The following is a 26,157-nucleotide window of genomic DNA, read 5'->3' on the forward strand; positions in this document are numbered from 1 at the left end:
CATGTGCTCGTCATGTGGACATCCTGCCAGAAGTACACTTTCGTACAGACAAAAGATCTCTGGAGTTAATGTATATGAACACTTCCGACTCTCAGCAGTCCATCACCTCGGTAACCCAGGACAACAGCCACTCACGAGCGAGTGAATCCCAAAGACGTCACCGAAGCGTGTCAACAGCCAATCAGGAGCGCCGTGTTTCCCCGAGGCCAGCCCGGCGAGGGAAACTCAAGACTTCAGCAAAAGCGCAAGTAACACAAACTAATGTTGTCTCTTGCTGATCTGGTGCAGATTGATCCTAAGCAGTTAACGATAAGCCATATCTCTGCCTTTGTGGTTTCTCAGGTGTGATTCTAAGATCTAGTTAGGAGTACTAGAATTAATTTGGGATGGTTGTCAACTCATTTTGCATTCTCTGAGCTGCCTCTGTGTGTATGTGTGAATGTGTGTATGTGCGTTTGTTTGTTGTTTGCTTTTTACGTAGTTAGTTTCATGTATGCTAGTGTAGCTCAATAAATCTTTGTTCTCATTTTGTAAGAACTGTGTGCTTGTTTATGTGCTTCTAAGTCATTGCCTCGAGCTGTAGATCTTGTTACCTTGCTAAAATTTAACCCAATACGGTGTTATGTTATTATCGTTGGCCACGGAAATAATATAAGCAAGATCCGTAGGATACGACGTCTTCTATTTGCTGGACAAATGGTAGATAAAGTGTGAATCTTTTAATCTGATTCAATCTGACTCAATTGAGTCGAAACAAGTGATTTGAATCTTCAAGATCCGATTCCTTGAAATGAGCTAACAAATCCCTGATCGATCTTTTAACGTAGATTGATCCCCTACAGTATATACATATGTATACATGTATATACACATTATAATAACTATTATTAAATATAATAATATATATTATTGTGGACAAAGATTAATCACATCCAAAAATAAACATAAAATGTTTTGACATTATATGTGTGTGTATTATATTTATTATGTATATGTGATACACATACATGAAACATCTGTTTATTTTTTGCATATTATTTAAATTTATCTACAATTTGTATCTTAATTTAAATAAACATTTTCTCAAATAAATGCATGCATGTGTGTATTTCAAGAGTTCACACTTAGATAATGCTCGACTATGATAGCAGGTTTGGCATGCTGTCCCGGAAGAGAACCCTGAGCTCGGAAATAGACGAGCCCAAGGTTCCCGCCTGGTCAATGAGCATTAGGAGGGATACGAGATCAGGTGTTTCTTTATGTATGCGTTTAAGTGCTTGTGACTGTATTACGATTCACTTACGTACATGTTTTTAGACTGTGGGAGGAAACCGGAGGACCCGGAGAAAACCCACGCAAACACAGGGAGAACATGCAAACTCCACGCAGGGAGTGCCGACTGGCTTAATTAGAACTTGAACCTGTGGCCTTCAGCAGTGCTAACCACTGAGCCACCGTATTGCCCGATCATGAAAGAGGAGGAGGGAGAAGGGAAGTATGGGTTTTTTTTTTCCAAAAACGAAGATAAGGAATGAAGTTTAGGCAGGATATTTATAGTAGTTTTAGAATGATCTGATAGGCTAGCTAATGATTAGCAGAATCATGAGGATCAGCTGTAGTCAATCATATCACATGCTCCTCTCGAAATTAGTTTGTGAAACTTCACTTATGTATAACCTTTGCACAGCACTATTATAAACAGTTATTTACAGTCAAAATTATTAGCCAATCCTTTTCTTTTTCAAATATTTCCCAAATTATGTTTAATAAAGCAAGGAAATTTTCAGTTTTTAAGTCTTATTTGTTTTATTTCAGCTAGAATAAAATATATTTTTTATTTTTTAAAAGCCATTTGTAGGTAAATATTATTAACCCCTTTAAGCGATATTTGTTTTGGATAGTCTACAGAATAAACCACTGTTATACAATAACTTGCCTAATTACCCTAACCTGCCTAATTAACCTACCTTAGTTAAGCCTTTAAATGTCAATTTAAGCTGTATAGAAGTGTCTTGAAGAATATCTAGTCAACTATTATTTACTGTCATCATGGCAATAACATAAATCAGTTATTAGAAATGAGTTATTAAAACTATTATGTTTAGAAATGTGTTGAAGAAATCTTCTCTCTGTTAAACAGAAAAAAATATACAGGAGGGCTTATAATTCTGACTTAAACTGTATATATTAAAAATGGTCAAGGATTTAAGATGCTGATGACTTGTGAAAAAGGTCCATAAACACACACACAGGCCTCTCAGATGTCTAACCCGCAGCATCATCAGGCTGTTCTCTCCAGGCCTCCAGGTCCAGTGTCGGGACGCTCCTGCACAGGTGAAAGTCTTCAGGGTAAGAGCTCCGTCTGAAGGCGTCCAGAGGAACCTCCATCACCCCGCTGTTATCACAGATCACCCGAGACAGAGAGTGAATCTGCAGCTCATGCCTTTGTTCTGCAGAAAACACACCAGGGTTCTCCCACCAGAATCTGAAACACAGCGGAATATCAACACTCTGATTGATGCAATGGCTTAGAAGTTATTCTGACTAAAGGAACCAGATGACAAAACATCCAGAGAAGACAAACAAGGGAACAATCTGACATTCAGACAAGCATTTATTTACAGCTGAAGTCAGAATTATTCTCCCTCCTAATAATTTTGTTTTCTTTTTTAAATATTTACCAAATGATGTTTAAGAGAGCAAGGAATTTTTCACAGTATTTCCTATAATATTATTTCCCTAACTTGCCTAATTATGCTTTAAATGTCACTTTAAGCTGAATACTAGCATCTTGAAAAATATCTAGTCAAATATTATTTACTGTCATCATGCCAAAGATAAAAGAAATCAGTTATTAGAAATGAGCTATTAAAACTATTATGATTAGAAATGTGTTGAGAAATTCAATTCAATTCACCTTTATTTGTATAGCGCTTATACAATGTAGATTGTTTCAAAGCAGCTTCACATAAAAGGTCACAGTAAATAGGAACAGTGTAGTTCAGTTTGTAGTGTTTAAGTTCAGTTCAGTTGAGCTCAGTTCAGTGTGGTTTAATAATCACTACTGAGAGTCCAAATACTGAAGAGCAAATCCAACGATGCGCAGCTCTACAGATCCTGAACCATGCAGGCTAGTGGCAACAGCGGAGCGGGAAAAAAACTTCACTAAATGGCGAAAGTGAAGGAAAAAACCTTGAGAGAAACCAGGCTCAGTTGGGCACGACCATTTTAATTTCTCCGCTGGCCAAACGTCTTGTGCAGAGCTGCAGCCTCAGTGGTGGAGGCTGGAAGCTGGCCTCAGCAAAGACTCGTCTCTCTGGAGCGTCACAGGAATCAGTCTCATGTTCTCCACTCCTCCATGACCACCACAGTAGCTGCTCAGGATACGGCCTGGTCCAGGATATGGAAACCTTGGGATCATCTCGTCGTTGGTCTTGGATCGAATCAGTGACTCTGCATAGTCTGAGGGCCTCGGGAAGAGTATCCCCAGGTGGAAATGGAGAATAAAGAGAATAATTAGTGTAGCTGCTGTTCACAGTGTATATAAACAAGATGCAGAACCTGTGTGGAAGCCCGCTAAGTGGTGCACTTAGTGTATGCTTTACTGAACAGATAGGTCTTTAATCTAGTTTTGAATTGGGAGAGTGTGTCTGAGCCTCGGACGTTATCAGGAAGGCTATTCCAGAGTTTAGGAGCTATAAATGAGAAGGCTCGACCTCCTTTACTCCACTTAGATATCTTCTTAAAAATCTTCTTCTTTGACTGTATATATATTTTTTAGCTGTTTTAATTTAAAACTGAAGATTTTAAACTATTTACATTAAATTAAATCACAATTTAATTATTTTTGTGGAAAAATATTTATAAAATAATTCTTATTTAGCAGCAGGGCTAATGATTCTGACTTCAACTGTAGCTGAGTATTTTATTATTATTATTTAACCATTTAATGAATGTTCTGGAATATTCAGAATCTCTTGTATTGTTGTTTGTAGATTTAACAGTAGTTGACTATAACCGTTTTCAAGGTATACCACGTCAAGGTTTTAAAACTGCCAATATTTTCTGTAACAGCGTTCCTAAGGTATGTGTAATATTTTCTATTTACATTTTTTGTTTGTGTTTTAGCACAGCAGTATCTTCAGCAAAAAAGATGCCGTATTAAATTGTAAAGAAATCTGTGTTTTAAACTAATGAAGACAGCAGAAGTCAATGACTCATTTGAATTATTTACCCTGACGTGTTCACTGCTCCAAAATATTATAAATCTTTCAAAAAATAAAATATATTGTGTTCAATAGTTTTCGTTTTTTACCCAAACATTTAAAAAGAATATATATTAGAGCAGCAATTACAATACTGTGAAATCATGATATTTTTATCCAAGGTTATCACACCATCAGAATCTTTTACCGGCCCATGTCTATTCAGATGTAGGACTGCGTAATATATCACTTCAGCATCGATATAGCATCTGCAATGTTGAGTTGGGATTATAAAGAAACCATGATTCAGAACAAAGTTTAACCCTAATAGAGTGATAGACTATTTAATACCTGTGACGTGGTACATACACATTCCATGACTTTTCCATGTTTTTCCAAGACTTTCATGTACATTTTCCTGACCTATTGTTTCATGTTCAAGTTTATTACAGCATATCGTAAAACACGCAACTATCTATTCAGTTTAGATTTATATTTATGTAAAATTGATTTAGATAGTGCTTACACCGCACTAATAATGTGAGAGTATGTGATTGGCCAAGGTTTTTCTGTTTTTCCAAAACTTTTCCAGGCCTGGAAGATGCCATGTTGAAATTCCATGACTTTTTCAGGTTTTCCATGACCGTATGAACCCTGCTGTGACTACTGTGGATAGAGCAAATTTAAACCATTTGGGCACTAGAAATGTGACAATTTGTAGCATTAACAAAGATAAATTGCATTTGATTATTTCTACTGTGGGCAGCACAGTGGCTCAGTGAGTAGCACTGTGGCCTAACAGCAAGAGTTGACATTTCTGTGTGGAGTTTGCAAGTTCTAATCGTGTTGGCGTGGGTTTCCTCCGAGTGCTCCGGTTTCCCCCACAGTCCAAACACATACGCTACAGGGCAACTGGATAAACTAAACTGTCAATATTGTATGAATGTGTGTGTGAATGTGAGTGTATTGGTGTTTCCCAGTGCTGGGTTGAGGCTGGAAGGGTATCCGCTGTGTAAAACATATGCCAATAGTTGGCGGTTCATTCTGCTGTGGTGACCCCTGATGAATAAGGGACTAAGCTAAAGGGAAATGAATGAATGAATGTTCTATTTGATTAATTTACGCTTGTAATGTGTTTATAATATTTTATGCAGATTTACTTTCCTACAAAATCATCACAGTCAATGTACAATTGAAAGTGACATTAAAAGGCTTAATTAGGGTAATTAGGCAAGTCACTGTACAGTGGTTTATTCTGTAGACCAGGGATCGGGAACCTTTTTTCAGCAAAGAGCCATTTCTGATAATTTTGGCAATTGCATTTTTTAAAGAGCCATTGGGGTATATATACTCGTATATGCACCCAATATATACTACTACTACAAATAATACAGGTTTAAACAAAACCTTTATTTTTCCTCATGCACAGCTAAAATTAAATAAATATGAAGCAACACATGTTGAGCAAGTCCATGAATGAAGAAAGGACAATTTAATTTAATTTTTGGTAAATAAACTCCAGTTTTTTTCTGAAAAGCAACATAATTTAAAATAAATAAACATTTTACTACGATAAAAAAAATTACACTTCAAATAATTCATAATTAAGTTTGGGACAATCATTTTGGCTAGTTTTCAAGAACATATATTATTGCTATTGAAGAACAAAAATAATATTTTACTGTTATTGAGTAAATAAAGGGCAACACAACTTATATTTTTTTTGGTAACCACGCACACGCATTTGCCCTTCATTAGTGTCGTGATTCAATTTTATCCACATCACCGCACACTTACATTGGTCGAAATGTAAAAATTGTAATTGTATTTTAATAGGAAACTGATTTCTAGTGATGGTTATAATTTTTTTAAACTGTAAAATATATTACTGAAGGGAGACAGCTGGAGCTGGAGAGCCACGTATTTTTGGTCGAAGAGCCACATGTGGCTCGCGAGCCATAGGTTCCCTACCACTGCTGTAGACTATTGAAAACAAATATTGCTTAAGAGGGCTAATAATATTGACCTTAAAATAGTTTTAAAAAATTTAAAACAATTAAACGTTTAAAAAAATAAAACAAATAAGACTTTCTCCAGAAGAAAAAATATGATAGGAAATACTGTGAAAAATTCCTTGCTCTGTTAAACATCATTCGGGAAATATTTGAAGAAGAAAAAAATAAAAATCACTGGAGGGCGGAAAATGATTTCAACTGTATATACACTGTAAAACCCAACAATCAACTTTATCAAATAAAATGAGTGTAGTTAACTCAAAATTTACTGAAAATCAATTCAACTCACTTGAAAAGAGTTTTGAACAAATTAAATACCTCATTACTTCAACTTAACTGGGCAAGTTCACAGTACTCGTATAGATTAGTTTAACTCAAATGGTTTGTTGCGATCGGTTTCCTCAAATGGTTTGAGTTGCTTTAACTTATTGGGTTTTACAGTACTCAGTTGGTTTGAGTTCACTTCATTTATTGGGTTTTACAGTACTCGGTTGGTTTGAGTTCTCTTCATTTATTGGGTTTTACAGTACTCAGTTGGTTTGAGTTCTCTTCATTTATTGGGTTTTACAGTACTCGGTTGGTTTGAGTTCACTTCATTTATTGGGTTTTACAGTACTCGGTTGGTTTGAGTTCTCTTCATTTATTGGGTTTTACTGTGCTCAAATTGCTTCATTTACTCAAATGGATTAAGTTCACAGTACTCTTTAGAATTAGTTTTTGAATTTAAATGGTTTGTTGCGATCTGTTACGCCCCGTGTGGCTCGGAGGATAAAAAGGGCTTAACATAATTATAACAACCCAATCTTCTTAGATTTCCCCTGAGACGTTAGCTGCTATGAATCGACACAGACAACAATGTGGCAAAAAAGTGGTTCGTTTTATTACAGTAAAGATAAAGGAAAATATTTAAATCACCCAAAATGTATTTACAAATGTGAACAATAAATGCAAAATGAAGTAAACAAACAAACCTAATATAGGGAGGGAAAATAAGCGGTGTCAATTCAAAGAAAATAACAAATTAAACACCCGCTAACTAATCCCTCACCCACCTCTAAATAACTAAAGAGAAATATGTAAATAAGAAAAAAACATCTTCGGCGTCACACACCCCTTACTCAACTTTCCGTTTCCGTTTCCTCAAACGGTTTGAGTTGCCTTAACTTTTGGGGTTTTACAATACTCAGTTGGTTTGAGTTCACTTTATTCTTTGGGTTTTACTGTGCTCAAATTGCTTCATTTACTCAAATGGATTAAGTTCACAGTACTCATTAGGATTAGTTTTTGAATTTAAATGGTTTCCTGCGATCGGTTTCCTCAAACGGTTTGAGTTGCTTTAACTTATTGGGTTTTACTGTGCTTGTATTGCTATATTTACTCAAATGGATTAAGTTCACAGTACTCATTAGGATTAGCTTTTGAATTTAAATGGTTTGTTGCGATCGGTTTCCTCAAACGGTTTGAGTTGCCTTAACTTTTTGGGTTTTACAGCGTAAAAAAAAATGAAGAGTTCAGATGCAAAAATCTCTAAATGGCGTCTAAATGTTCTCCTAAAATGAGAAATTCTCTCAACCTCCTCTGTTTATGTTCAGTTATTTCACTTATCCATCACTGTAGATGTAAAATCACTGAGCCAACACACGAGTTAGGAGAAAAACACTAATTTTAGAAGAAAATATCCAACAGCTTTTACAGGTTTTTGCATCTAAACTCTTCAAATTTTCGCAATGTCAGTTTTTCCCTCATTCATTCCTATTCAGAAGTGTGTTAAAGCAAGCTCACCTGTCTCCCTCTCTCAGTTTCTTCATCTGTTTTCCGATCAGACATGAAAACAGCGGGCCGGTTCTGGCTCCAGACAGCGGATGCTCCAGTAAACCTCCCAGCCACACATCAATGTTATCCGGATGTCCATAAAGATCCATGATTTCTTCCACTAAATCACCACTGCCCACCAGCTTCAGGAGGTCTGACCGAGATTTAACTCTGTCCAAGCCACAGAACACACGCCAGGCATTATAACCTACAATAGAAGAGACTGTCAGTATCATGAGCTTATTAAATAACTACCTACTGAAGTGAAGCTCTACACTTTGATCCTTTAAAAAATCTACTGTGTTTAGCATTACAATCCATGTATACGTTACAGCATATATGTGTGTTTTATGTGTGTGTGTGTGTGTGTGTGTGTGTATGTGTGTGTGTGTGTGTGTGCGTGTGTGTGTGTGAGAGTGAAGATTGTTTGGTGTTTTACTGTAAACAAAAATCTTAAAATAAACAAAAATATATAATAATGATAATAATAATAATAATAAGTGGCAATTCATGTTGTTGATATTAACTTATGCCAAGTTCAGACTGCGTTTGTGGTGGGGAGAGCGTAACCGAACACCCAGAAAGGGGGGAGAGCGAGTGGAGACACCAGCGGCTGGTCAGTAGCCCAATCAGAAATAATTAATAACACCTGCTTTCTCTAGTGATTGGGCCTGAGAGACGCCTTCTTAAGGGAGCAAGAGAGACCAGTCGGGAGAGAGAGAGCTGAGCGACAACCAGCACACGAGCTTGTTGCAGAAACACAGAAAATTATAATAATAATAAAAACTGTAACGCACCTTAACGCCGACCTGCCTTCTTCTTCCCACAACAAAGAACCTTTAAAATATTGTTTCTTACCTACAAAGCTTTGAATAATCTAGCTCCTGTTAATCTAATCAATCTTCTGTCTCGCTACATTCCAACTCGCTCTTTAAGATCTCAAAACTCAGGGCTTCTGGTAGTACCTAGAATAGCTAAGTCGAGTAAAGGAGGTCGAGCCTTCTCATTTATGGGTCCTTAACTCTGGAATAGCCTTCCTGATACATCCGAGGCTCAGACACACTCTCCCAATTCAAAACTAGATTAAAGACCTATCTGTTCAGTAAAGCATACACTTAGTGCACCACTTAGCGGGTTTCCACACAGGTTTCTGCATCTTGTTTATATACACTATGAACAGCAGCTACGCTAATTATTCTCTTTATTCTCTATTTCCACCTGGGGATACTTTTCCCGAGGCCCTCAGACTATGCAGAGTCACTGACTCGATCCAAGACCAACGACGAGATGATCCCAAGGTTTCCATATCCTGGACCAGGCTGTATCCTGAGCAGCTACTGTGGTGGTCATGGAGGAGTGGAGAACATGAGACTGATTCCTGTGATGCTCCAGGGACAGACGAGTCTTCGCTGAGGCCAGCTTCCAGCCTCCGCCACTGAGACTGCAGCTCTGCACAAGACTTTGGCCAGCGGAGAAATTAAAATGGTCGTGCCCAACTGAGCCTGGTTTCTCTCGAGGTTTTTTTTCTTCACTTTCGCCATTAGTGAAGTTTTTTTTTCCCCTCTCCGCTGTTGCCACTAGCTTGCATGGTTCGGGATCTGTAGAGCTGCGCATCGTTGGATTTGCTCTTCAGTATTTGGACTCTCAGTAGTGATTATTAAACTACACTGAACTGAGCTCAACTGAACTGAATTTAAACACAAAAAAATGAACTACACTGTTCCTATTTACTGTGACCTTTTATGTGAAGCTGCTTTGACACAATCTACATTGTAAAAGTGCTAAACAAATAAAGGTGAGTTGAATTGAATTGAACCTTTCTACAGCGTTATTTTCAAAGTAGTCACGTCACAGACAGGGGGTTTCACACTGAATGACTTTATAATAGGAAGAATCACCGACAGCTTTGTCTCAGTCCTCAAACTACATCTCACAGCCAAACATGTGAGAAGTGACATGAAAACAACGCAAGGCCATGTCGTATATCTTTTGCTATTAAATACATAATGAGAAAGAAGCCTTTAATGGGGTAGAAAATGTACTTATTTTGCTCACCTGGACTTTTGAAGGCAAATAAGCAATTTCTCCTCAACTTTTTTCTTTTTGGACCCGGTTGTGATATTGCTCAGATTACCCGTCAAACAGACACGAGTGCTCCTGCCAAATTTACACTAGTTTTTCCTTCATTTCTTTGATCCAAATAGACCGATAAGAAGCTCTTTTAGGGCGTACTCACACTATGTACAGTTGCCTTGAACCGAGCCAAAGCACGCTTGTCCCCCTCTCCCATCTCTTCCGACGGCCCGCACTCCATTACATTCAGTTATATTGTTTTAGTCGTTTGAGATGCGGTGACACGCAGTCAAATATTTCGCTGAACAGATCAGCCACTTTAGACGCTCATAAACAATCATAAAGTCCTCATGCTGCAGGAGTTAGGTTTGTTGAAGGTGCATATATAACATATATAGCTGAGATACAAATATTTGTGTATTTATTTATATATATACACATACATACATACATACATACATATATATATATATATATATATATATATATATATATATATATATATATATATATATATATATATATATGTATGTATGTATATATATAAATAAATACACAAATATTTGTATCTCAGCTAAATATTGTCCATAACTATTCATACATCAAGAGAACATGTATTCAGATGAATCAAACCTCAATATAATATGATTCTGTCCTTTGCCTATGGTATCTGTCCTACAAATCAGCCCTTCTCCATCACTGTGACTGAAAGATATGTATTTTTGATTTTTCAGACGTCAGGAGAATAACGTAATAAGGCCTGGTATTTTTAATATAATATAGAATCACAGGAATATCTGTGGCAGAAGCTCTTTTCAGTCCAGCTTATTATTTTTCTCGTCATATTCCACTGCAACAATATGAGAAAAGACAGCTTATACTGTGCATCTGTGGTCTGATCTCCTGATTTCATTTAGGATATATCCCATGAATAATTCACTGCAATGCACTAACAATCTTGAGTTTATCTTTCTTTCTCAAACCCTCATTTCTATCTGTTTTCACACAGATGCCTTAATGTAATTGTCTGCCCTTTTCTATTCTAATCCCCATTAGCAATGTTTACTGGAAGATTTCTGAATATATTAGCTTTATACCACAGGATGTTGAAAGCTTGATTTTGATTGGTTGATGAGCATGCTAAGGCATGCCGTTGTTTTCAGATTTTATTGATTCCTTTTTAAAGGACCCTCTTCTTTCAGTTCAAGTCTACCAAAATATGCTCTGAGATGGGCGTGGAGCGCTGTGAGTAGAGGGAAGAGTGGGCGTGGCTGGCAGAGCAGGAGAGAAAGAGGGGAGTACACAACTGTTGTCAATTGGCTAACAAAATGAGACAAACCGTGAGGAGACGCATGATTTATTAGTTTACAAAGTCAAATTAATGGTGGGCCGTTATCGGCATTAACGCGAGACTCTTATCGGGCGATAAAAAATATCACCGTTAATCTATTCTTGCACTGTAGAGGGCGAGAACGAGTCTTCGAACCGGTGTGTATTCCTACTGTGAAATTGCCACATCAAACGTGACGTGCTAACATGGATGCAGTTCACTAGAGTGAATCTGATTAATGTTAGCTACACATCTAACTATCAGGCACCAGTAGATGCATTCGAGTAAAACATATACAAATAATATAGACCGGGTGCTTTTTAAAATGAATGACGGTGAATGAAAGTCAAACCGGTAAGCGTCTGTGTTAAGCAGGTCACACACCAGAAGCGTAGCGCCACGCAGCGCCATACATTTCAGAATTCTAAACATAGGTTTCTATCAGCGCATACACAACGCCGCTGCAAGTCGCGGCTGTCCGCGGCGCCCAACCACGACTGAGGACACTGTTCATTTCTCTGCCGCTCCACAAAGCGCCATCTGATTAGTTTCATGTTAAATATCATGCAAATGTCCGCGTCTGGTGTGTGATACTTTTATCGAGCGGCGCTTCCGGTGTGCAACTTGCTTTACTTGATGTATTTGGGTAATATGTTGTTGGTGTGAGTGGCAGTTTATTGTTCTCCTCTTTAGTTTTATTAATCTCTCTCTCTCTCTCTCTCTCTCTCTCTCTCTCTGCCTCTCTCATTGAGCAGCGCTCCAAACCAGCCGCACCTGCTTCCAATCAGAGCAAATCGGATCTGTTGCTGTTGATAGAGCTTCCAGGCTTTATTAAGAGGCAGAGCAGCAAAACACAGAGAGAGTCCGTTTTCGCTATCCCAGTGATTATAGTGTGAAATTTAAACTGTGAACTTGTGAGATAATAGCGTGAATAAGAGTGACGTGTAACTTTATGTGAAACATACGGCATGTAGGGAGATGGGTGCCGATTTATTTTGGGTTTTTACTTTTTTTAAGTTTTCTCCTGTTTTGGGTTTAGTCAGGGAGTGAGGTAAGAGCATTGTCATTGATTTGAGTTTTTCTTTTAATATTAGGAAATATAGAACTTCTTGTCTATTTAGGAAGCTTTTGTTTTGTTTGTTATTTTGGCCTTACTCTTTCCTGACGATTTTGGCTAAGAAAGTTTTCATTTAAGTATCTCTGTTTTGTTTACCCTTTCTGGAAATGTAAAAAAATATATTTGACTGTTAAACAGTGAATAAAAGAGAACATTTTTCTTTTGAAATCGTTATTTCCCAGAGTTTTCTTTTTCCTTATATCTGAAGTGAAAGTATGCTGGGATAGAGAAAAAGGAGATTCTTCATGCATATTATTATTATTAATTCGAACAAATTAAATTTGATATAAATTTTTTTATTTATCCTAATAAATTTTTTTTGTTGTGTTACCTTTCTCTCCGAACCCCTAGAAAGGAGACTAAATGTAACAGTCTGACAAAAAAAGTGCCCTTCTGAATCAAATCAGCTGGATGCCCTTCTGGATCTTTCACTTACTTCGTAGACACTACTGACTATGTTTACATGGACATCTGTAATCTAGTTATTTGCCTTAATAGACAATCATATAATTAAGGTGTTTATGTGAAGTGCTTTCATGTAAGAGTTTCCTGTAATTTTAGGAGACTGCAGACTGCAGGTGACTGCAGTTTCACTTTTACTCATGAACATTTCATTCATGCCCCCATGACAAACTGGGGTATTAGACGCAAATAAGGAGTAAGTACAGGTGAGAGTGTTATGGAATTTAATATCACACACCGAATGGAAAGAAAAAATTTCCGCATTTCGCAATGTGTGTGTGTGTGTGTGTGTGTGTGTGTGTGTGTGTGTGTGTGTGTGTGTGTGTGCGGTCCTTTACTGACAGCCGTGTGTGTGGATCTTGTCGGAAAATATGTCTTAAAGTCCTACATGACGGTAATAGTTTGATTGCGGTGTTTACACCAATAATGCCACTAATATCTGCGTACTCCACATGTCTTAATTCCATTTCTGTCCAGTTCAGTTCTGACTTTAGTCAGATTAAGGTGATCAAAAATCGCTGTTTGTAGCTTATGTAGGCCTACAGTTCAACATTCATGCTTACCTGAATAAACAGTTAGTAAACACAAGAACATCTTATTGAACATCATTTATTTTCATCATCAATTATCATAGTAGATCAGTTTCTCAAGCAGTTTGTGATGCATTTTGGAAACAGGAGATGAGCCCCTGGTCTAATGCGCCACCTGGCTTGAGAAACCTGTTCTCAAAGACTTATTATTTGGGTAGCACACATATGCTGAATGCATTCGGCAGAATTCAAATGAGCCATTTTAATCTAGATTAAGTCCAAGATTACAGTAAGATTGATCTAGTTAATCTAGTTAATTAATCCACCTATAGTTAAAATGCAAAGAAATAAACAGTAATTTAATGTCCTGCTACATTTGTTATTCGTAATTTCATATACACATACACATAACCACAATTTGTTATATCATTATAAAGATAATCATGTTTATATAAGCACTATAAATGAGGAGGAATTCTCTCCTCCTCAATCCCCGGGTCTGAATGCAGACACAGTGGACAGCAGTGCAGCAGGTCTCTTTCCCTGTCTATTTCAACCATTAGCGCTGTCGGTAATCTGGAGGATTTTAAACAGGCGAACACAGCAGCACGGATATAGTTGATGTGTCTGAATGGTAACGAATTCCGCCATTCTCCAATTTTCGTACAGCTCTGCCGACAAAAATGCTTGCTGCACACAAACAGCTTTGCTGTATCGGCCCTGACAGCATCGCGGGGAAAAACATGCAACAAACCCCGTGGATCATGGAAACAAACAGCTAAATACTGCGTGCCGTGCATGGACGCGGCCTCACCCAGTCATTGGGTCTCACAGCTTGGCAGGTCTGTCTTGCCTTCGGAAAGCAGGTGCTCTCATGGATAATTAAGAAGTCGGGTCTTCTCATAGGATAAGAAAACTCTGCTATGAATAATAATGAGAAACCGACGTGTCATCACTACTACCAGATTCGCGATTCTTCACCGTATTTGATCCCACCCCAATAATGGTTTTAAACATGAAACATTATCCAGTTTTCCCACAATTAAAGCTGACAGGTGCTAATGTTGCTTTAAATGATGCTAAACACACACAAATCTGTTAAATAAAAAAAAGACTCAAGGGTGAACCTTTAAATAGATTTTTTCTGAAAACAAAATTTTGCCTTTGTAATTTTTTGAGATTTGCATTATTTTTAATATACTTTTTTTTTTGCCGTACTTTATTTTTCATTTGAAAAATGTGACTTTATGCTGCAAGTATATACGGCCCTGGATTGACTCTATATGAATGGTAACCTGGTAATCCGTGATCTCGTCCTCTCTGCAGGTTCAGCGCCGCCAGATCCAGATTCTGCGGGACATTCAGCACCAGCAGTCTCTCCGTCAGCTCTTCTGTCATCAGACGCTCCTGATCCTGCAGGACAGCCGGTGCAGACAGAAGAGCCCGCAGGACTGGATCTAGACCACCTACACAACATCACAGACACACACACAGCTCATTAATTAACTAAAATTAACTAAGAATGAGCAAAACAGGGTTCTTTCGAATGGTAATGTATTGTTTTTATATTACATGTTTTATTAACATTTAGAGTTAATACATTTAGATAAGTTGGCGGGTTATTCTGCTGTCGTGACCCCTGATTAATAAAGGGACCAAGCCGAAAAGAAAATGAATGATGAATGAATTTTTAAAATACTTTCAATGGGCTCTAAGCACAGCTTGTGTTTTTCAGCCAATGATGAACTTCCGGCGAAAGCTTAATGTGACTATTTTCAATTTGATACGGTTCCTTTTACAGCATCGATGTTGTAATGTTATTACAATACATTCAGTTAAACAGACTTACCGTACGTACACACCGAAAGCGGCGAGAGCATCAAAGTAGCCGGAAGTCATTAATTTTCCAAGAGAGCCGACGGCGATAAGCGGCGAGGAGCAGCGCGACGCATCTTCGCCAGTGTGGGCGTCGAGGAAAGTTGAAATCAAGTCAACTTTATGGTAATGAGCTATGACACGGTTTGGCGCCGATCGGACTGAAGAAGTCCACCGCTTGAGAGGAGTTCAGGGAACACAGGCCTGTGAACTTTGGTTCCGACCACAGTTGTTCCTACAATTTTATTATTGCGGTCGCTGGATTTCCAATTACTTACAATGTTTTTTACAGGAACATGCATTAAATAAGTTACTGGCGAGTTACTGATGTGCATTAATGTTGTATATACAGTATTTATCTTTAAATAAGCGAGAATCTCATGCGACAGTACAAAACAGTATTGCTGCTTTAGGATATTTCAGACAGATGGACACATTGGATAATTAAGTGGAGCAAAGCCATACCACATGCAACTTGATCTTCCATTGTTAAATGAATTTGATAAGAAATGCGCAATATTTTCACACTAGAAAGCATGTTTAATGCAGGAATGTAACTGATATGCTACAACGGGCCCTGTAAATACGAGATCAATGTAGCAAATTTTGATGCTCTCGCCGCCGGAGCTGAAAGCAGCCAGCGTTGTCGCCAGGGCGCCCAGAGCGACCTTGGACGCTCTCACCGCTTTTGGTGTGAACGCACAGTTAGGCATTCATTTAGTTGTGCAAGCATAAAACGAGATGATAGATCATTTAAACGGCCTCAGGAACTCCATTGAAAATACTGGGGTAAAATAAACTGTCATTTTATAAAGACATGATGGGGGAAAATGGAATTTACTGCAGTGCTTATTGTGACCCACTTGATATCGTATATCTATCAGGCAGTGAAGATCACAAATTTTTAAAGAAATCAGACCTTAAACGTGGCGATTTTATAATGGAAAGATAATGCAAAGCACTAAGGCTGACTGGCTGAAATTAAAAGTCCGTGTGTATATACCTCCTATTTATGATTTCATTTGGTACCAACTGTATTGACATTACTAATATTATTATTATTATCATCATCCCTATTATCTGATTATATTTTAATAAGATCCAAAATACTTTTAATATTTATATTATAAAAATATATTATTATTGCTTAATTCATTTTTAATTTATTTCCATTTTTATGTGTTTTTATTTATATTTTGAAACCATTATTGTACATTCAGTTCTCAGTGTAACGTTAATTAGTTTCAGATAATTATTGCTTTTTAGATTATGTTTTTAGAACTAGTTAGGTTTTTTAAGTTTTACATTTACAGTCTATATGAACTAATGCAATGCTAACTAGTAAACAAGACCACCAAATTATTATTATTTTATTTTCTATAACTCAGACTGTATAAATGGCCTCTAGATTTGAGCCTTTATAGATGATAAATCATCTGAAATCAAAGCACAGATGAAAAATGACTGAGTGTTTCATTAATGATTCTCATTTCATCATCTCATATGAACATCTTCAATATTTCTGTGTCTTGTCTGAACACGTCTGCAGGAATCAGCTCTTTCCTTACACACTCTTACTGTGTCTATCAACGTCTCAATATTTCACAGCAGAAACAGATCATCTGAGTCGTTCAGCTCATCATGTTTATCATTTGTGTTGAAAAGCAGATGTACAGAAAACTATGACATTATGCTTATGAAAATAATTTCTTCATAACTTAAATTAGTCTTTAGTGGATTAAAGATGCTTGGCAATAATAGCTGCATTCTCTCCTCATCACCGCCAGTGTCCAGCATCCATTGGATGATGCGATGGCAGCCACAGAGCAACAGCGCCATTGTGCTCACCACACAGCAGCTATTGGTGGAGTGAAGAGACAGTGATAGGGCTAATTTAGTGGATGGGGATGATTGGGAGGCCATGATGGGTAAGGGCCGATGGAGGGAATTTGACCAGTACATCGGGGTTACACCCCTACTCTTTACAAGAAATGCAATAGGATTTTTAACAACCACAGAGAGTCAAGACCTCGGTTTAATGTCTCATCTGAAAGACGGTGCTCACTGACAGTATAGTGTCCCCTTCTGGGGCATTAGGACTCACACAGACTACAGGTTGAGGGTACCCTACTGGCCTCACTAACACTACTTCCAAGAGCAAACTACCTTTCTGATGTGGGCTCACATTTAGGTACTGACCAGGCTCAGCTCAGCTTAACTTCTGTGAGTAGCTGGCCAATACAGCGTCAGTTCATTTTGGGAATGACAGATACAACTCCTGCACAGTGGTCAGAAGGATTTTGAGCCATTCTTGCAGAATAGTGTTCAGGTCACTACATAATGCTGGTGGAGGTAAACATTTCCTGACTCGTTCCTGCAAAACACCCCTAAGAGCTCAATAATACTTGAATCTAGTGACTGTGCAGGCCATTGGAGATGTTCAACTTCACTTTCATGTTCATCAAACCACTTTGTCACCAGTCTTGGTGTGAGCATTTGCACATTATATCCTGATGGCGGTGCTGTGTATCAGGAGGATAATGTTCCAAGAGCCCAAACCATCACTGATCCACCCCCATGCTTCACTCTGGCCATGCAAGAGTCTGGGTGGTATGCTTCTTTTGTCACGGTTGCAGGTTTGTGCGCTTTCCGGAGTGTCTGTTTTGTCAAGTGGGTTTGTTTTGTTTTAGTTGTCCACGTGTATTTGTTATGGTCACGTGTCATGCCGGTACTCAGCTGTTTTGATTAGCTCGACAGCTGAGGTTCATTAGTGTGTCTATATCTGGGCAACAGTTCTATGTTTCCTTGTCAGTTCGTTGTGTTTGCTCATGTATGTCTGTCTGTGCTCAGGACTGTGAGGAGTGTCTGCTGGACCTGATTTCGTCTGTCTGTCTCCCGGTTGCTACCACCCTTACCCCTCGTTCTCTCACTCATTTTTCCCTGTCCTGTCTGGTTATTTTGACTGTGTCAAATAAACTTTTTACTTGCATCTTGGATCCTTCTCCGTATATTATTACTGTGACATCTTTAGGGCTTCTCCACACCATAACTCTCCTGGAAGTGGACAAGACAGTGAAGGTGGACTCATCAGAGAACAGCCCAACATTTTCACTGCTGGCACCATTGAATATCTGTCATTCCCAAGATGAATTGATGCTGTATTGGCTGCAAAAGAAAGCCCTACACCATACTAGTTTCATTGTCCAACCCCTCTCTCTCTCTCTCTCTCTGTATGTATAATATATATATATATATAAAAGATGTCTTTTAACATTCAATAAATTAACTGAGAGAAGTATAATTGACACACTAGTTTTTCAAAACACTCTGCTGATTGTTTTTAGTTCAACAGAACTTATGCCCATAATTCATGAAAAGCATCATGGGGCATAAACAGATGAAACCAGTGATATAGTTATAGATAGATATATAGTTATAGTGTTGTTTACCCTCTCGGACGAGTCTCCAGGGGCTAAAGAAGCTCTGCTGGAGCGTCAGCGTCTCATATCTTTCATCCTCCTGGAAGCTCTGGTTGAGTCTGCGCAGATATGGAGAGATGGTGACATGTCCGAAGCGAAACGCAGCCGTGGCGAACACGTTTGACACTGACGGATCCACAGACTCATTGTAACCCTCGTACGGTCCCAGAAACTCATTCGCAGACTCTTGGCCAATCACTTTAGGAATATAATCTCGCATAGTGAATATCTGTGAAGAAGAAGAAAATTCATAAATATAATCTCAATTCATAACCCAATTCATTTACTGTTTCCTGTTGAATGCAAAAGACGACATTCTCGACATCCCTGATTGAGTCAAGTCTGGGTTTCTCACATCACATGAGATCAACAGTGAAACCTCCTTGACAGATCAAAGATGAAGCGTACAAATCATACCGTCTCTGCACACCTCTGACATTCAAACAAGCACTGTACAATAATCATCATCATCACAGTCAGAGTGAGAAAAATAACTGCTCAACCACACTACGTTTCTTTATTAAAATAACAATAGCTGCTTTTCCACTATCGTGCTGAACCATTCTAAGAACACTTGGGTAGGGTTACGGTTGTTTCTCCACCAGTGGTGTAGTCCTAAAAAAAAGGTGGTGTACTATTACCCACCCAACCCGCCCATGCTGTATTATAATTTTACATGAACGTTTCAGCGAGACATCATTCAATTGACTTCGAAAAACAAATTAAGATGAGAGTTAAAAAAACTTTTGGTATACAGTTAAAGGGGATGCGAATACACGTAAATTAGGGAAGTCTAATCAGCAAAACAAGTGAGTATACCGAGGATATACGCAATTATTGATCCTCAGAAGTCGTAATACCCAAACAGCTAGTGGAAAAAAGTAGGCATACTGAGTATACGTGCGTATAGCCCCGACTACACCACTGTTCTCCACTGAGCCTGGAACGGCACGGCACGAATACAAACCGTTCTTGGCCCGGAATTCTCGGCACGCTTAGACAACCGTGCTGAACTGTGCCGACAGATACTATGTGTTGACGTTGCGGCTCTGTTGCCAAGCTACCACAGCTGGCTCAACGGAAGCGCGCTAGTCATCAGACATCCACAGTAAAGAACACTACAATTAATATAAAAATGATCCAGGTCTAAACGATACAGTTTGAAAAGGATTTTAAAACCATAAAGCAGCCTCTGGCAGAGAAGTGAATAACCCATCACATTCTCACGAATACATTTTATTTATTAAAGTTATTATTTAATTGGCTCGAATACAATTAACCATGTATAATTTAATTAACCGTCATCTAAAATCTTAGAAATAATAAAATAGCCTATTGTTTTATTCGTGACTAGAGTTTGATTAATTTAATTGACATCCTAGGAAATGAGACCTTTAATTCGCCTGACTGAGCGTGAGTTTATTGCACGCAGCGCTGTATTTGCAACACAATCTCACGGCAATTCGTAACTTTTTGATTTAGTGGCTAATTCGTACGAATTCGTACGATCTAATTCATACAATTTAGTATGATTTGCTCATCCCCCAATGACGGTTGGGTTTAGGGGTGGGGTTAGGTGCCACGCCTCCTTTTTAAATTCGTACAATTTTGTACGACTGAACTCGTACAAATTCGAACGAATTAGCCACTAAACTGACAAAACGTAAAATACTTACGTTTTCTTGTGAGATCAGGGTATTTGATAGCACAAAACTCTCTCTGATCAGGCAGAGAACTTTACCAGTGACTACATTCGCTGCTGAAAGACTTTTTTTCCTGCTGCACATCGAAAAAAGACACGCTTAACATCATCGATGTCCAAATTCCACAACAACATCGCTATATCCATGGAAGACGAACTTGCAGACTTTTTTAACAACGAGGAAATAATTGCACTTTTTAATTCAAAGCCTAGACAGCTTGTTAATTTAATACCAGCGAAACCATCTGAAGGACGGTTACAGTGTGTTGTAATGTCAGCCATCCAAAAGTCTTCGGTAGAAAGTCAACTCTTTCTATATATTTTTCGGACTTTGCTTGAAAGCTTTACGGAGTGGCACTGTAGCTGTTCAAGGTACTGTTGTACGAGTTATATTATAGCCTATATACTGTATGCCCTAATAAACAAGTCAAATGAATGAATGAATTAAATAAATATGGATTCTTAAATGTCGGTATTGCTTTTACTCAAAAAATATCACCAGGTTTTGACAAATGTCAAAAATAAAAAATAAAATGAGCCATTTTCATCATTTCAGCTATAGGCCATTATATGATTCAGTTATACATAAGTTTGGCATTTAGGAAGAGGGATGTTTGGGAAGTAAATGTTAATGGGGAAACTATATTAAGAAGAGTGTTTGAACATCTCTAGTGAATATGATGTGTGCAGAAACCTGTTAAATGATTAACAACATGATTATGAACAGTGTGATTTTAGAAACTAACAGAAAATGAATTCAGTGTTGTGTTATCAATGAATGATAAAAAGAGAGGAACTGTAATGGAAATTCATTTATATTCATCTTTCAGATGTGAATGTATTTTCTACATTGCTTAATTTTACTGTGCGTGACTACTCTGTTTTTGTTTTTCATGCTATACTTCTATTGTGTAATGTTGTTTGTCTCCTTGTTTTGTAAGGGGCATGGGTCAGAAAGGTTGAGACACCTAACGTGAACATGATATGGCCTGATTAGAAGCCAAACCTGAAGCAGTAAACAAGAATCCAATACAGGGGAAAGATAACTATAATCCAGGATGCATGTGTCTAGTGCATGTCTTAAGTGACCTCGTAAGCAGTACAGGGGAGAAACCAGATAAAAGAGAGAGCACACTCTGTTTCAGTGTCTCACTCTGCAGAAACTGTCGTTGCTGTATGATTGTGACCTTCTTTGCAAAGAATAAAACTTTAAAAGACACCCTGGGTAAGACTTTGTCTTCTTTACCACAGAGAACGCCTTATTAAAGAAAAATTGCCACTACAAGGAGCATGTAACATGTTTCTGTGTTTTTGTTCTCAGTGATCTTTAATATTTGCTGGGTAGCTACGCAAATATTTTCTAAAACGTCAAGCAAGAATTTGTCTACAGCTTGTTAGTTAATTATGAAGACAAAAAATTATTAAAATAATAAAAATAAATTGATAAAAATACAAAGATAAAAGAGCAGCATTTTGCTAAATATAATAGTCCTTTATTTGCGTTATATCCTGCTATATACGTGTTGTTTCATATTCGTTTATTATTTCACTTGCTGCATTCGTTATTTAATGCTTGAATACTGAAACAAATAACAGCCATCGCTTAAAGGGTTATATTTTACCATTAAAATGCAGTATATTTTATATCATTATCAACTTTTGATATAAAACCGCTGTGTAATTTAATTGATTGTTCAAAATGAAAGCATTTTAAGTGCTATATTTTTTACTAGTGGAAGTGCCTGCTCACTTTTGACAAGGCCTGTCCAAAAATATATTTCTGCCACTACAAATGCACTATTATAGTTGCATTATCACTGTTTAATTTTCTGTTATGTACAGTGATTTTAAATGTATTATTTTTTCCCTCCAATCATTTTCAATCATCACGTTACATTTTGGTCATTTTCCCTCCAAATAAAATTTAGCCAGCAACATATGACCTCTAAAAAAAATAGGGGTGCTGTGACGTACCTATATTTAGCACCTCTATTTGATAGAGCGGCATAACAGTGCTTGTCACATGGTTGCTTTCGCTTTTATGAACATGATCGGCTATTATTTAAATTTTATTGAACAAAAGGAGCCGTTTACATTGCGTTACCAAGGCAACTAATGATGCGTTTTTTTGTGTAATGTTTCAAAGAGCTTTGTCGCAGCACGACAGTGGAAAATGAAACCGAATCCGTGCTGTCTGGCCCGGTTTGGCACGGAATGGAACGATTCTGCTTAAAGAACGATTCAGCACGATAGTGGGAAAGCGGCTGATAATCTCTCTTCTTAATAATTGACATTCTCCAAGCAGATGAGTTAAAAGGATGATTTTATTCACTGGCACGATATGTACCACAATAAAAAATGTAATCGGTTATACTTCACACATTCAATCACGTCAAGTCTGTTTTTTGTGCAAAATGGCAAGTTCTCCATCAAGTCAGAAAGCAGTGAGGAAGCATTTATCGATACCTCAGGAAACCCTTAAAACCCAGCAGCCATTGACTTCCATAGTATGAAAAAAGTACTATGAAAGTCAAAGGCTACGGGACAAGTTTCCCTCGATTCGTCAAAATATATTATTTTGTGTTCAACAGAAAAACTTTAAATTAACTTTATTGTGAGGTATATAATATACACCTGTGTATATAAAATCTAAACATTTATAATACACCAGACCCCCTAGTCTTTCCGTGATCGTTGAATCCAACGCACAATCAAAAAAAAGTCGTGATTTTTTGCGATCCTGCAAAATTCTTAATTAAACGCAAAATAAACACAAAAAAATGTAAATAATCTTATAAAACATCCAATTCCAAACCATATAATCAAATTAAATGTATTTCAGTTTGCATTTAATTGTTTTACATGCCTTATAGATGTAACAAACACAGTGCACGCATTGTTATGTATTTTCCAGAGTGTCTCTGGAAAAACGACGTCTAACATGCTCTCTTACAATCATATTACATGGACGGGGGGTGGAAATGTTTTGCAGCCTATGCAATAAGCAGACATGGATGAAGTGTGAGTGATTTACATGTGAAGTCAATGGAAACATGCGATTAGACATCCTGTGGTGCAAATTGGGCGTTTTGTTTGCTTGTCATGCTTCAAACTGCAAAAGAAAGTGGGAAACATCTAACAAATGGAGCAGTGAAACGTACAGAAAAGCAAGCAGTTTCCAATGATGGAGATTGATTCAAGGATGACGACTGCTGGACATGACCGAATTGAAGGACATTATTTGTGCTTTACACGTATGGCTGGTATTATGATGTGCTCCAAATTGATAAATTATTTTGTTTAAATCTTTCCCTGCAGTTAACAAGAGAAAACGCTTCACTGCCACTGACGGCAATCCATGTTTTCAGTGTATTATGGTAGGGCAAGCCCTAACGCATGTCCAGAGTGAGGTACACGATGTCAGATAATCTGGGGAGTGAAATCTGAGAGAAGGTAAAGCTTCGGTCACATTGGGCTTTGTGTGTGCGAAATTCTGTCGTACGGCGCTGTGAAAAAGGGCGGGATTAAACAAGATAATTAGACATTTAAAAAAGCCAACGATTGCTCAATATTTTAAATTTCTGTCCAGAGAGGTCTTGTTTTGATCCTCGATTGGTCTCACGCAGTCAAGTGATGCGATTTCGCAGGTCAGAGTTCACCAAGCTTGAACTTTGCACCGCAGCAACTTGCGAAACTTGACGCATGACCCTGCGTTTCCGGTCTGACGCATTCGCGTGCGTATGAATGGAAGTCTATGGAAAGAAAAGTCAAGTGTGACCGTAGCTTAAGACCATGGATAAAAATAAGAAGTAAACAACCTTCATTTGGCTTAACCCCTCCCGTTTTAGATCTTTTCTAAACAAGAGACCAAAATAAAGAAGCTTTATTTTTATGATTTGTGTCACATTGCACACCTAACATAGTCACCGCACCTAATATGGTAAATAAGATTTATATATAATTTTTTTTTTGGAAAATTGGCTGCAAAGTTCTGGGAATTACCACCACAAAATCTGTCATTTTTAATCGCCAAAAAAAATAATAATAATTTTTGAGAAAAACTAGGGGGTCTGACACACACACACATAAAGGCATAGATACGCCATTGTGGAGTTAGAGTTAAGACCTCATGCTGCTTTTTTGGGTTTGTTTTTCCTGGTTTCTGGAACCACTCCAGTCTAGTGCCATAGTGAACAACCAAGCATACAATTCACACCGGAAAAAAACATCTATACGGAGGTAAGCAGTCCGTGGTTCCGGCCTGTTGTATTTGTTTTACACTTAAAATGAAGCCATATGTACCCTTCAGCACACCAGGGTACATTTTTCCAATGAGTCTGTGTTGGTAAAAGTACTACAGAAATAAAAAATGACTAACTCAACCACTATATTTGTAACAAAGGAACTTGTGAACTTAGTTGGCTAACAATGGTTTTGGGAAACGCACCGCTGGTTGATTTGGATGAAGGGATGCTTTGACTGTTTCTGTAGATGTTGAGATTCTGAGCTGCAGATTTGGGAGGCGAATGAATGAAACCCTGCCGTCTGTAAAAGAGCTGCGACTGGAAACTGTTTTCACTGTTGTGTGAAGTTGGACCCGGCGGGACATTGTTAAAACACTGCACTGCTCTTGATGTGTGTCGCGTTTCTGTTCTTCAGCAGAGAGAGATGATCAGACGAGCTTCGAGCCTTTAATCCTGAATCTCTGCTCCATGTTCATCAGATTCATCACTCAACTAATCAACAGCTCTGCGTGGAAGCTTGTTTTCTGAAGCTAAAGTCAAAAACATAATTTGATTCTGACGTTTTGTGTCAGAAATCATGCTTTTTTTATTCTTACACTTGTGTTTGATTTTAGGAAAAGTCAGAATTGTGAGAAATAAACTCATAATTCATGTTTTTTTTTGTTATAATATTATTAATTCATTAATTTCCCTTCAGCTTAGTCTCTGATTTATCAGAGACTGCCACAGCGGAATGAATCGCCAACTATTCCAGCATATGTTTTACACAGCGGATGCCCTTCCAGCTGCAACCTATACACTCACACATTCACACACACAAACTCATACACTACGGCCAATTTAGTTAATCTAATTCCCCTAAAGCGCATGTGTTTGGACTGTGGGGGAAACTGGAGCATTCGGAGGAAACCCACGCGAACATAGGGAGAACATGCAAACTCCACACAGAAATGCCAACTAACCCAGTCTGCACTCGAACCAGCGACCTTCTTGCTGTGAAGCGACAGTGCTAACTGCTGAGCGATCGTCCTACAAAAAGATCCTACATTAGAACTAATTATTAACTAAACCCTTTTTGTTTGTAGGCGTGCTGATGTGATTCCTGGTCAGAGAAAATGAAGACGTTCAGAATCAGTAATTGCCCATCCGAGGTCAAGTTTGTCAGACAGAAGTAATTTATGGAATATATTTTGCATAAATTTACTCATGAAGTCAAAGATTCAGGAATGATTTCTGTTAAAATACTGCAGTGAAAGGCATTTACCCAGCAGACATCATTACTTCAGTGTTCAGTGCCACAAAATCATCCACAA

The 26,157-nt window shown here is 37.9% G+C and overlaps 1 protein-coding gene across 1 annotated transcript in view; it reads right to left on the reverse strand.

The window, feature by feature from the left end:
• Positions 1-2,265: 2,265 nt before the first annotated feature.
• The window catches only part of tpo (thyroid peroxidase), a 53,840-nt gene continuing 29,948 nt past the window's right edge, over positions 2,266-26,157 (reverse strand). Inside the window, exons 8-11 of the mRNA XM_056477080.1 lie at positions 18,869-19,127; positions 14,840-15,010; positions 8,003-8,240; positions 2,266-2,485 (exon numbers count right to left, since the gene is read on the reverse strand). Of these exons, the coding sequence (XP_056333055.1) occupies positions 2,266-2,485; positions 8,003-8,240; positions 14,840-15,010; positions 18,869-19,127 (888 nt within the window). The remainder of the gene's footprint in view (positions 2,486-8,002; positions 8,241-14,839; positions 15,011-18,868; positions 19,128-26,157) is intronic.

Source organism: Danio aesculapii, chromosome 17 (genome assembly GCF_903798145.1).
Source record: "Danio aesculapii chromosome 17, fDanAes4.1, whole genome shotgun sequence".
Classification (NCBI taxonomy): domain Eukaryota; kingdom Metazoa; phylum Chordata; class Actinopteri; order Cypriniformes; family Danionidae; genus Danio; species Danio aesculapii.